Source organism: Heliconius melpomene, unplaced genomic scaffold (assembly GCF_056956725.1).
Source record: "Heliconius melpomene rosina isolate 202511_hmr_F unplaced genomic scaffold, ASM5695672v1 ptg000035l, whole genome shotgun sequence".
Classification (NCBI taxonomy): domain Eukaryota; kingdom Metazoa; phylum Arthropoda; class Insecta; order Lepidoptera; family Nymphalidae; genus Heliconius; species Heliconius melpomene.
Genome location: NW_028181869.1, coordinates 151,647 through 166,321, shown reverse-complemented (window position 1 = coordinate 166,321; position 14,675 = coordinate 151,647). Strand labels below are relative to the sequence as shown.

At 32.8% G+C, this 14,675-nt stretch overlaps 1 protein-coding gene across 1 annotated transcript in view; it reads left to right on the top strand.

Moving 5' to 3' along the window:
- The window catches only part of LOC146526443 (atrial natriuretic peptide receptor 1-like), an 84,498-nt gene that overhangs the window by 49,230 nt on the left and 20,593 nt on the right, over nucleotides 1–14,675 (top strand). Inside the window, exon 9 of the mRNA XM_085207125.1 lies at nucleotides 11,458–11,596. Within this exon, the coding sequence (XP_085063251.1) occupies nucleotides 11,458–11,596 (139 nt within the window). The remainder of the gene's footprint in view (nucleotides 1–11,457; nucleotides 11,597–14,675) is intronic.

Sequence of the window (14,675 nt, the reverse complement as noted above, 5' to 3'; positions counted from 1 at the left end):
TCATGTTCTTGAGTGAAAATCCACACCCACAACTGTAGCGGTTACAATAGCAAACATACTGCGTCACGCCGGCTACACGTGCGATAGTTGTGGATTCTATCAGCATTCGGACGAATAATTATATCTGCTTTAATTTTTCACTTTAGTAGAAAAGTGTGGCGTTAAGCTCTGCCTTTTACCGCAATGTCTTTATTAAGCTGATTTGGAAAGCTGCTTTATTATCACATCAAATCAAAAGATAACTTGATGTTTTGTATAATTAACGAAAATTTGCTTATAAATATATAGCATTCTTTATACTTGCTTATCTTAATTATCATCATAATAAGCTTTGTACTAATTATTAGGTCCTTATTTAACAAAAGAAAACATTTTTTTAATAGAAATGAAAAAAATAAAAATGCAAACTCCAAAAGTTTTTCCTTATGATGTTGAACTTAAATATTTTAATTAAAATAAGTCTTGTTGTTGAAGTTTAAGTTTCGGTCCCCACTCAGAGGAATTAATTTTTATTTTTAATTCTCTGCTATAGTTACACAAAGATAGAAAGAAGAAAGATAGAAAGTGGAGTAGGGAGTGCCTCGACTCTAGTTTATCTACTTTATTATGCAGAATAAAAGCATATTTCATAATTTATATCTGATATATTTCTATCCGACGTGTATTAGACGTGATTTGATATCCGCCATGAGTCCGGAATAAATTCAACCCATCAAGAGCTTTTTCCTTGGTGATTTATCTTTTTTCCGGGCTCATTGGAAATTTTAAGAAATAAAAATATTTATGTATAAATAAATTGCATTTTTTAAATGCATACCGCATAGGGTAAGTAGAAAAAATCTATTGTCAAGACACTTCTCTCTCGATTCTCTGCTCGAATTTGAGGACATTACGTAACTCAATGTTTCACCTAATTTAGATAGAACAGAGAAAGGAAAATAATTATCTGCCTCGAGTGTAAATAAAACAGCCATTTCTTTTCCCACTGTGCCACGGTGGCTTAAAGAGTAGACTTTAATGGTATTTTGACACTAAGATCACTCTGCTTTATAAAACGACCTAAAAATATTGCATTGTAGTGTAAACATGTAAATGAAATATCTGGGAAGTAAGTTTACGTACAGAAGACATTCGTCTTATATTCATATCTCTTTTTTATCTCTTCATTCATCTCTCTTTCGAATGAAATAGAGAGATAAAAACAGAGAGATGCTGTGGAAATGCAGTCTCGTAGCTCAGCTCGGGTTTAACTGACTGAAGGATTTCACAATGAGAATAAAGAAGAATTTTCTTCTCTTAATTCTCTCTCTAGATATGGCATTAGACACTACTTTTCTTTTTTTTCTTAGTGTTAAATTTAGTAAGTGACAAGTAATGAAGTTAACTTTTACTTAAGTAAAAGTATATCAAATATTAAGACTAATAAAAAGCATTATAAATAACAAATTTTTTTAGATCACAGAAGCTCGTTTGACGTGAAAGTCCTCGAGTTACTTATCCGAGTGCGTGTCGTTATTATCCCTGTATAAAATAAAACTCCTTATACATTAGACGACCCTAATTTTCTGAGTAGCTCTCCTCATACATGTTCCTGTGACACCAACAAAGCTAATTTTCGTATATATTTTTACTGAGGGTAAAATTTGCGAAGATAAAATTATAATGACATGAATATGTTAAAATAGTAAAAACAAGTATATCTTTTCAAGTCTTTTTTTTCAGCTTTTTTTATGAAAATTTTGCATAATAGGCGGAAAATGAGAGAAGGAGTGTCTTAACTCTCCCTAAGTTACTTCTGCCTACCCTGCTGATATACCACAAAATTAAATTGAGCAGGTCCAATTACTTTTTTGAGATTTAAAATTAATTAAAAAAATAAATTTATGATTAAAAATCAACATCGTTAAAACCAAAGCGAACGTGGAAAGGTTTTACGAAAACCAAATTCCTTTTCATTCTCTTTTATATTTAATAAATTATGTTACCCTACAGTTTTAATCTAAGGCAACAATTTTCTAATTAGCTAACAGATGCTAAAAAAACCGGTAAAGTGCGAATCGGACTCGCTCACCGAGGTTCCGTATCAATAATAGGATTATAGGTAAACGGGAAGTACAATTTATATAAGTTGACAAACTTAAGTTTGCGGACATATACATGTATATTATATATATTCTTTTTATATGAAATAAACTACAAATATAACTTTGTAATATATTTTTTACCAATAAACGGTCTTAACAGACAGATGACCACAAAAGTGAACCTACGAAGCTTCCGTTTATACTTTTTGAAGTACGGAACCCTAAAAAAGAGCTGTTCACAGTTTTTCCGTATAATAATGCCTTTTTTCTCATCTTTCATTAACGATCTTATTAATCTACAGTATAATATACCTAAGTAACCGTTAAATAAAGGTACTTTTATTTCCAAGCGAACAGGGTGTTCATTGTTCTTTATCATTATCATTTCTTATACTTTTATGGTTATTATAAATAGAGTATTAGGGTAAATTAGGAAGGAAGGCTAGTGGCAGCACACAAGCGTGCGACTCGACAGGTTGTGGATTCGATCCTCAATCGAGAAAATGAAAGGTTTGATATTTTTATTTATTTGCTCTGGTAATGAGGCAAAGCCTGGCGTAGAGTTACGCCACTCGGCTCCGAATTCAGCGGAAAGTGGAGAGCGGAAGTGTTTTAATGGCAACGTAGTGTGTTAACTAGGTTTCCCATTTACCAGTAAATCAGTAAAACAATTTCTAAGAAGCACGGGCTTGATTCAAGTTTTTACCAATAACAACAAATAAGAGTATGAAATATTAGGTTAGAGCACTTAGATAAGAACCTGCAACTACCGTGTGCCTTATAATGTTCCAGATATACCTGTGAAGAGTAAATCTGCAAAATTACCCTTTCCACATACATTCAAGCACTTCAGTTTGCAATGTCAATGACTACTTCGTTATTCGTAAATAGGTCGAACCCCTTCATGTATGTTCAATTAAGCTACTTGCCCCGTCATAATGATCTCATTTGTTAACAATGTTCCTTATAGACTATATTGCTTAGAATAGCGTTTCTCAAACTTTGTATTTATTTAGCTTCACGCTGCATCCCGCAGATAGGAGGGTAGGCAGAGGGAAGGTGAGAAGCTCGTGTTGAGACACTTTGTTCCCATTAAGACACTGCCGTTCGTCACTTTCCGTCGTATTCTGGAGGAACGTTACCAGAGCGAAGAAATGAAAATATTAAATATTTCATTACCACAAGCAAGAATCGAACTCACAACTTTAACGTTTGTTTCGCAGTCATACGCCTTTGCCTCTGGGCTCGAAAAAATGGCACAAATATTTTTTTTTAATACTTTTTTTAATTAAAGACAGGTCAACTTTAGGAATCACTGGTTAAGATACATAGTGTAATTATACGATGTTAGTACAGAATCGTGTAGGGTAAAAGCACTTTGGTTTATTAAAAGACAGTATTCCTTTATATCTGAGTGTATCAGTGATTTCTTGCCTAATTATCTTTTATGTATAGGGTTATGGTTATTACTTATTTTGTGATAAGAAAATGTTAGGTTGAATGGGAAAAGTATTATTATGCTGAGGTTTAGACGTTCATATTTGACGTTAATGTAAATGAAAAGTGAGTTTATTTGTTTAAGACATAGGAATAAGCCGTTGTGGCTCGACAAGCGTATGACTGTAAGCTCGGTGGTTGTGGGTTCGATTCCCACTTGGGGGAATTATTAAACTAATTATTAAAATTATTACTATACGAACTATTTATTAAAATTTTAATTTCCTCCAAAGTATTGATTATCGTTACTCAATACTCAAATCTCATAATAAACGTTATACGCTTATGGACAGAATATACAAAGCTGATATCTACAAATATTTGAAATATTAGAAAGTTCCCTAAAAATAATTCAGTTTGTTTAGGTGCGATTGTATTTTGTATACGAAACAAACTAAAATCTTATAATACTTTATCACGTTTCTTAAGTTTCATTAATCAGCTACACGCTGTATCACGAACACAGCAGGGTACTGTTAAGACACTCCGTTCCTCACTTTCTGCCGAATTCAACTTAGCTTAATAATTTTTTGATTGATATATCAAACTATAAAATAAGTATAATTTAAAGAGGGCTTTAGAACTCCCAACTACATACATCCGTAGTTAAACATCCGTTTATCAATATATCCAAGGTTTGTCCATCCAAAATTACCTTCAACCCAATATGGGACAGAATCACGTCCCTTCATAGGACGTTTGAAAACGACCAGTCCCTTTTCATTGCGATCCTAATCTTATCATTATAGGTTTAAGCTCCATGCACTATAAGTTTTTTTATTATTATTTATATTATTTTTTTGCTACTTTGTATCCCACACACAGTAGGGTAGCTAGAGGTAACCTAATGTAAGCCTAAACACTCCGTACTCCATTTTCCACCGCATTCTGAAAGCATAACACGCTGAAGCTTGAAATTCAACCTCGCGCTGTGCAACACCAGACCGAAGAAATGAAAATATTTAATATTTAATTACCTCGACTGGGAATCGAACCCACAACCTCGTTTACAGTGCACCACGACTAAGGTCTCTAGGTTTAAACAGCAACTAAGGGAAATTAACTTGCTCAGAAATTCGTTTAGTCTTGCAGTAAGCTTCCATATTATATATCGCGTCTAATAATGTACTCAGCTAACTCAGTTAGGTATAATCCAGTGCTCCTGGAAATAGTGTCGCTTTACTCTACTGAGGATATACTATCCTTGAATGGTATATTGCTATCCACTAACACTAATATATAATTAATTCTAGTAATATATAAATTTATTATCATATATATTGCGTTTTTAATATAGCTTTTCGGCATGGTCGTCATCTCTGTTTAACTATATTTTGCTTCTTTTTATGGCGGATTAACGCGAAGATTGTTGGTTCGATTCTCGTTTTGGTAATAAGATAAAGAGGGGGTTCAAATTTCACCAAATAATATGTAATGTCTCAAAAATATTTTTTTTTCCGTAACCTGTACTGTACCATTGTTGGGCAAAGGCCTCCCTCCACTTCTTCCACTCTGGTCCATTTCGCGCCCTTGAGCACTAGTCAGGCCTGTAATGGTCCAGCAAAAAAAAAATAAAACAAAAAAAAAATAAAAATACAAGTACAAGTATAAAGTACAAGTATTATATTGAAATGTAAAAATAATGTTTCATAACTTTTAGGCAGTTGAATATAGTTGAAAAAGATAAAATAGCTGCCTCGTAGAATGTCGATACTTCAGTGCCATAGATAGTTCATTTAACAATTTAATAATGAGAAAACTCAAGTTAACTTTCAGATGCTATCTCTTCACTATTGGATGTAGTATTGAATGCTGAAAAGAATGCTATTCATGAGAAAGTTCCTTTACAAAAAATAAATTAACGGAAACTGAGAATGGGTGGAGAAATATTATCTTTTCTTTTTCTCTATCTTTTTTTGGCTTCATGTTGTATTCCACATATGGCATGGCAAGCAGAGAGAACTTAATGTAAATACATTTTCCTCCAATTTACCCCCCCCCCCCCATTTTAAAGGCATTGTGTGTTAAAAGATGTAAATCAACGCTATGATTTTTCTTATTACCAGAGTGAGAAAATAAATATAATTAAATATAAATTACAATATTACCACAATTCATAGAGATATATGTATATCTTTATTGGTTGCATACAATGTTGATCGTGTTATATATCGGAATAAATTCCCAAGGTAAATAAGTTATTTGTATACATGAAGGTGACATTTCAGTTAAATAACATAATAATTTCAGTCGTGTTTTTTTTCTTCATATTCATGTTGTTACAGAGTAGGCAAAGGGAGGTTAGTGCTAAAACACTCCGCCCCCCATTTTCTACAGAATTCTGATGGTTGTGTTAAGTGACGGACCCCAAGGTCATATAAATCTCTTAAATGTTACAAAAATCGTTTCGTAAACATATTCGTACCGAGTATAAAATATCTTTGATGTTTCCTTTGCTCCTGAACTCGCTAAGGGCGTGAGAATACAAGCACGTGCTTGTGAACTGAAGGGTCACGTCTTTTGGAAAATTTACAATAGACACGTAAGAAAATGTTATATCGTGATGTTTCCATCGTAATTATTATTTTACTTGAAAATCTGAACTTAATAATTATTTCTTCACAATTCCGCTAACTCGCAATGTCTCCAAAATTAAGCGGAAAATGGACATAGATTTCTCTGTCTTCACTGTTATATTCGTGAAACATATACGGCTAAAGAAATTGTTTATAATTTCTCTGTTAGGTAATTGAAAAATACAAAAAACAAATTTCGCTAAATTTTTCTTTAACAAAATTTTACTTTCGGACCTTCATGCTAAATTTAAAATGAATCAAGAAAGAATAATAATAAATAATGAATTTCTAGAACTTATTCCGAAATAGGATCAATTCAATTAGGTAAACTGAGTTGCTCGTACAGTGAAGGCAGCAACACCACGGAATGCTAAGATTTTTTTCTTACAAAATATATAATAAGGGCGTCAAATACTGCATTTGAAAATATAAAATATATATCACAGGACTTTGAATACATCCATAATGACATACTTAGGTTACAACGTCGATTCTATTTGTATATAACGTGACCATATAAAGGCTTTGTCGTATATCTTTCGAGAATATTCTCCAATAGAATTTTATCTCAAGTTTCGAGATGTTTGAGCTTATATTTGGATGTCAACAACATATTCGGCATATTTAATGTTCTCGTCTCAGAAGTCTCCAAACTTTAAGTTCAAGGACTTGGGCATGAAAAATCGTTTTACTCTTCTAAAAGTGATAAAAGTACGAACGAAGATTGTATTTGAGTTTCATGAAAATTTTATATTAAAAAATATATTGATGGAATAAGAGAAAGAAAGAAAGTGGTCGGTCGTGGCGCAGGTGGCCGGGTTACAGGCATAGAGTGTGACTTTAAACGCGACAGGTTGTGAGTTCTATCGTAATTCGAGGAAATTAAATATTTAATATTTTCATTCCTCTGCAATTGCTTTTTGCTTGGTTTTTTTATAAAACATTTTTTTTTGGTAACAATTTTTTCTCAATTTTTACTTGTCCATAAAAAACTACCAAAAGTGAACTACAAATAAAACAAAAAACACCACTGCATAAACTAAATTAATGTATCAAATGACACTCGCGTCATCAAAACAAATCTAACAACGTATCATTAATCAATATCGGTTCACTGGTTTAACAGTTAAAACAAAGGAACGGACATACACATTAAAAGCATAACCTTCCTTTTGGTGTTCATCGCAATCGAGTGAAATAGGATACATTGAAAAGAGCAAAACTTTGTATAACTTCAAATACACCCCAAAGTGTTTTGATAACCCTTGCTCTATTCGAAGATTCTATTGTCTCGTATTTAGAGCAAATCTTGGATGTCTGTAAGGAATTCTTTACTTTGAAATAACAACGATACTATCGTTTTAATCGAGTTCGTTGCATTTAACTCTAGAGTAAACAAAAAAATAAATCAAGTTAGAGGATATTTCTAACTATTTTTTGATATCATTGTCTTAGGAACTGTTTTAAGTAGAAAAAGTTGGGCATTGAACTCGTGACTAACGACGCAGCGGGTGGTGCTTTACGGTTCATGAACGCTTACAAGATAGACTGACATAAAATATATATTGAAAGCCTAAAAATATATTGAACTAACGGGCGCGCGCACCTTCGCTTGCTTATTTGCAACCTTACGCGTGAATTCTAAAAAACTATGAAACATATATTCATTTAAATATTTTCAAGAGTCCGAATTTAATTTTTTATAAAAATCGGTGGCGATTTAAAAAATTTTCCATACAAGCTTTCAACCCCTTATTTGCACCTTTAGGGGGTAAATTCTAAAAAAACTACGAAATACGTGTTCAATGATATATTTTTAAGAGTCTAAATTTAAAATTGGGAAAGGCATCCACAACCGTCGCTTTCATGCACACGCTTGTGCCACTAAGGTAGGACGACCTCAAATTTGTCACTCACATATGGAAAAAGGAAAACTATGGAGTCCGGTTGTGTTTACTTTCAAAATATTTTACCAAAATACAGATAAGATATTTAATATCTTTTTAAATATCTTTATAAAATTTCACTGTGTGACTAACACTTTCAGATATTGTAAAATTAATACATTTTACATGTACTTAAGCTGTAATCTCAAACTACCGTATCATTTTATCGATTTTATTATGTAAATCGTATAAATTTATTTAATTAAATTATTATTTCAAATAAACATGTTAGCGGTGATTATATTAGGTAGAAATAAAATTTGTATTTCTTATATAGATGGGCTTTGTGTCTAAGCACTCCGTTCTTTACTTTCCGATCTTTTACATAACATGTTGAGTGGCGGGACGCCACTCTCCTCTATCTTTATCTTCGTGTAAAAGCGGAGAAATTACTATGATTAATTTCCCTGAGGCTGTCGTACTGCAGGAGCAGAATGCCTTAAAGAAAGTGGAAGACGGAAGTGTCTTAATGGGAAAAGAGTATTTTAACACTAGGTACCCAGGTTCCCTTTGCCTATCTCAACTCACTCTCATAAGTGATTGACGTAACACCATTATGTTTTTATTTTCTTACCTACAGATTTAGTATTCATATCCACTAACCCTATAGTAATGTATTCAAATGTCAAATTAAATATTTATTACATTTTTTTTGTTTCTACGTTAGTTTTGTTTTTGCTAGTATTTTTTTCGATCGTGTATTTTTTATTTAATATTTCTGTGGTTTGGTGCTTCTTTTCATAAAACTGGTCAAGCAAAGTGCACTTAAATGAAGTCTCTATCTAACATGCCCTCTGGGGGATCCTTATACTTTTCACGTGACCTTTCTCCAGCATCTTTGACACTGTACTTTCGAAGATCAACCCACCTCTCTCTCTTACCACTAAATTCAATTTATTTATATCAATTATTGCACTAAAATATAAGCTTTACACAACTAAATCAATTACACAAAATAGAGTTCTTCTATAGGACCTTTTAGTATGGCTGTACAATGCACAACTTGAGAGTACTGCCTGCCAGTTTGTTAATTGCGTTTGGCATTTGATGGACTGATTTATTTCTATTATCTATTCATACTATTCTATAGTTTCTATTCATACAGAAAATTTTGAATATATCTAGAAATATGTTTTTCTTACATATCTACCGTCTTGGTCAAGATGGGTGTGGCACAGCGTTTGTCTCTAAACAATTTTCATGTTCTTGCTCTGACAATAACATAAATCTCGGCGTTAAGTTCCGCAATATCTTGGAAATTGTCTTAACATTAGGTTCCGTCACATGTGAATTCTGCCACTTAACACGGAATGCCTTCAGAATTCGTCGGAATGTGGGGTTCCCAGATTCCCTCTGCTTAGCCTGCTATATGCGGGAAGCGTGAAGCTGAAAAGGCACATTTTTTCGTATTCTATCCCAAAAGGTAGACTGCTCATAAGTCAGCCTATTTTAACTTTTGACTCATTTGTAGATATTGTATTTTGTATAAATCGACCAGAAAATATTAATTATATAAGTAACTAGCGGCCCGCTCGCGGTTTCACCCGCGTGAACTATGTTATTATTAATTTCTGTCTCCATGGCTACGTCCTAGTGACGTCTATGCAAAATTTGAGACTCCTAGCATTTGTAGTAACGAAGTTTCATACAAACTTTCGACTCCAAAAACAACCCCTTAGAAGTCGAATATTGCAAATTCCCGTCTTAGCGAGCACCTACGTCCTATAAGTAACTCCTATGCAAAATTTGAGATTCCTAGCACTTGTAGTTTCTGAGATTTCGTGATGAGTGAGTGACTTTTCGATTTTATATATATAGATATAGATAATTTTGTCCCCCAAATTGGGCTCGAACCCACAGACGATTACTGCATTTACGACAATTACTACATTTAATAGCTGTATATAATTACAAAACCAGTAAATTGTGTAAGAATAAATGTTTTAGAAAAAAACTGTTTTTTTTAGTACTCCGAGATGTCTTGAATCGTGTGCACGCGTTTTCACTTTGGTCGTAAAAAAACGAATTGGTCTTTTAATAGTTTTTTTTATTTTGGTATAAGAAGGAACGTTATCCGAAGTTAATGTTTTAAGAAGCTTATATACATATATTTTATATTAAGTTTAATCATAATTTCAACGTCTTAATTGTCGAATTCTTGTTATGATATACCAAATTTGTGTAATAATGTGAAAAAGAGTGTATTGAATGTGAGAACGTGAAGTGTCTTAAGGGATACAAATCTATGGATTTGGTATGATTTTGCTTATTATTTTAAACTTCACGCTCTATCCCGCACATAGCGGGATAAGCAGAAGGAATTTGGGAACTTAGTGTAAAGATATTCCGTTCCTACTAAGACAAGTACGTTATCTTCTTTTCGTCGAATTCTGCAGGCATTACGTGTTGAGTGGGGAATGCAGCGCTTTAATTCTTCACGAGAGCGAGGAAATTAAGTTATTAAATAGGTATTTCATTACGAATGGGAACTAAACCCATAACCTGTCGCGATGATATCATAACAGATATTATTTTGATATTTTAGTTTTATTTTATTTCCATAATATAGGTACATGCTGCTAACCCTAGCGTAAAACAACTCACCGTATCGATGACTGTATCGATGATTGTGGATTCATTTCCCACTCGAAGTATTTAATTATGTTTATTTCCCTTGCTCTGAGACGACTTTCTCTTTGACACGTCAAATCAATGTAAAGCTATCACTTTCCCGGAAAGCAGTTCTGTTGAAGAGCAAGCGTGAAAATCTTTTTTTTTTCGATACAAAAGTTAGATACAATTTTGAACTACTTTAAGACACTCCGCTTCCTCCTCGAATATTGATTCATTTATATATTTTCTATCTCCTTATAGACCTACATTTGTTGCTTACAACGTGCTTAGAAGTTTTTGCTAATATTATTAAGATGTTACTCCACTATTATCTCACAAGTCAATGTTACTTTAGTTAATGGATGTCTAATATGAGTAACTTTTCTTGTTTGATAGAATTTTCTTGCCAAAATTATTATTAAATCAATTGTATTTTCTTTTTCGATACATTTAGTATTTATTTATTTAAAACTTATAAGTTAATTTAGATTATAATATTATATGATTATTACAATTTAAATTAAAGGCCAGTCATGCGTAGGGGCACAAGTGTGTTACTGTAAAAGAGACAGGTTCGATTCCCACTAGAGGAAATGGAATATTTAATATTTTCATTCCCTCGTTTCTCCTTTCAACTGGTAACGAGTGCCACACCCCTACTCCTTCCACTCCTCCTTCCGCCATAATAGCTGCAAATAAAAATAATATATAAAAAAATAATACTTTTTCGTATTTCTCTAGGTCGTCGCAACATATGTAGCGGCCAACTCTTCCTTGCAGTTCGTTGAAAACCGTCCTATACACTGGGCGGGTGGTAGAACTACCCCCCCACCGGACACCCCCAAGTGTGGCTTCGACGGCTCGCTGTGCCCCGATAACTGTAAGTTTATTAGAATATTGAATCGTTATAATTCTAGGAATACAGTAACATTCGCTTTATTAAAATTATGTTTAAATTATAAAAAAGAATGCATTTTCATCAGCCTCTTCATACATGCCCTCCGTGGGGTCCTCATGCTTTTTACATGTCCTTCCTCCAGTATTTTTGATACTATCTTTTCGAAGGTCAACCAAGGTCTCGACCTATATCTCTTACCACATACATTCAATAAAATATCAAATATTATTGAGCTGGTCTGATGATGGAGCCGGGACCTGAATAGTGGTACTTTTCAGGGGGTGAAAAGTCCTTTTTGACCTTTTTTAATATTTATAATATATTAAATGTACTTCTATAAAATGAAATAGCATGATTCAAAATATCACGTTCCAAAAAACAAAATATTAGTCTTAATAAAAAATGAACGAATATTTTAGTATCATTATTCTTTGTTAGCGAGATACCATCTTGTCGCTTTTTCACTTGAATGATGTCAAATTTACTGAAATTTCCGAAATATTATTAAATAGGATGGCTTAGTAACGAATGTCTTAATACAGATTTATATAAAAGATTAATCTATTCAATTTAATATAAGCCTCGGGGAATCGGTACTAAACAGAAAAAGAAAAAGAAAAGCTTGTATTACGAGAAAATATTTATTAATAGTGTAGTGGAGAACGGAAGTGTCTTAATGGGAACGGAGTGTTTTAATACTAGGTTCCTAGATTTCCTCCGGCTATACTGCTATGTGCGAATACAACTTTTAGCTAAAAAACAAGTGCCATCGTAGTTGTTGTGGATAATTTTCATTTACTGTTTACTCTCTATGGACAAAGACAGTGCTCTGTTCCACCAATCAACCTATAATGTCTAGTAATTGGGCGAAATATGGCCTATATAATATATATATGGCGTCTTGAGAGAAATATTAAAGAATTAGGTGAGTTTAGCTTTTCACCGAATTCTGGTGAAATTGTGTATATTCCATTTCGTCGATTGAGAATCGAACCCATATCCCGTCGCGGTACGGTCGCACGCTCTGCAAAAATAAACTTATAATAATTTGTTTTCTAGATCTTTGATCTAAAAGAAATAAATCTTAGTGTACGTGACAATGAGTCCTTTATATTTTTTCCTTTTCACACCTTTTATTTAAGCTTTTGCCTTCTAAAGCGCAGATTTCAAGATCTCTAGAGATGTTCTACCTCACGTTTTCATAATGGATATTCAGATCCCGTTTTTCCCATTCTATCCATTTTAAGTTTAACAAAAACCTGCCAAGAGCGAGTCGGACTCACTAAGCGAGGCTTCTGCACCAATTTCTGGAGTAGCTACTTATAAAAATTGGAAAAATTAAATTTTGGAGTTTATGCATTAATTTTGTATAAAAGTAATTATAGCAATAATTTTGTTCCATTTTACTACTGACCTACTGCAAGTTCTTATTTCTTGCCAAATATCATAATAATAGACCAAAAAGTTAAAAAAGAGTTGATAAACTTAAGTTAACGAGCACTCATTTCGTTTCAATTAAATTGCAAAAAAATATAAGATTGCATTAATTACTTAATTTCAGCTTAATGCGTGCGTCCACGTTATCTCGAGATAAATGTTCTTGACAGATTGACAACAAAGTGATCCCATAAGAGGTATTTTCAATAGATATTTCATTCCCTCGAGTGGGAATCGAACCTATAACGGTCGCAAAAGTATATAGTGTTGTAATAAATTATAATTGTAATTTGTCTCACATTGAATGACATATTGTTAATCTTGTTAAGACTTGATTTAATTGTTTTTTTCAATTTCAATTGACGTCATTACTCTTACTTTTTCTTATGAAACATGGGGCCCTTGTCTGTTTATCTTACAATTAACATTTACATATCGAGTAAGATTACAAAATGTTTGGTTATATATTTTTTTGGAATTTTAATTACACTCCATTAAAAAAAAATTACCAATGAACACGATATTATGGTTGGCAGAGAGAAGTCAGCATCAGCACTGTGACTCCGTTTTCCATGACCTCGATGCTCACATAGAAAGAAAAAATAAGATTACTTTTATACTTTATTTTTCCTTGAAAGTTTTAAAAACCGGCCAAGTGTGAGTCGAACTTACGCACGAAGAGTTCCGTAACATTACCTATAAGAACGGCAAAAACACATTATTATTTATTTTATTCTGTTTTTTAGAATTTGTTGTTATAACGGCAACAGAAATCTCTCTACTTTCTCTATCATAAGCGGAATAAAAATAAAGCCTAAAAGATTCATAAAAGCTTTTCAGAAGTAATGAACGTCCTAATTTTATGAAATCCAGACTAGAGGAATATAAATTCTCCTAAGTGGTAATTAAATCTAAAGTAGGTAATCATATACAGGCAGGCATTGGAATTAAAATTATAGTCTAGATTTATTTGAGGCAGTTGTGGGGTCGCCTGGATTACAAGCGTGCCAGTCGTGATTGCTCATAAATTTGATTGAAATATTTAATATTTTATAAGCGTAGTGTCTTAACACTATATATATATTTAGTAATTATTGATAATAAAAATTTTCAAAAATCTAAGTACTGACTCAGGTATAGTATAAAACGGTAGGTCATTTCGTCTTTTGTGTGATATTTACGGATTTTTTTCAGTGTAAGTTGTAAGAAATGAGCACTTAAGTTAGAGGTCGAGTGTGGGCGAAACCTTAATTGCTATTTAGTAAAAATTTTACATTGTTTTCATTGTTATATTTAAACTCGAATTAATTCTCCTATGGCGCATACCTTAATTTATTAAATACGAGTAATCCCCGTTTGGTCTGGTATATACAGAGTGTTTTATTTTCACCACTTTAAATATAAGCACAGTTTTGACTACTCTATAAAGACCTAATACAATTTAAACGATTATTTCCTACTATATATTTCCATTTCTTCGCAATGCCTCCAGAATTCGGCGGAAAGTGGGGGACGGAGTGACTTAACATTACGTACCCCTCTGTGTGCGGGATACAGCGTGAAGCTTATTTGATTTAACTTATCTATACTAATATAATAAAGCGGAAGAGTTTGTTTGTTTGTT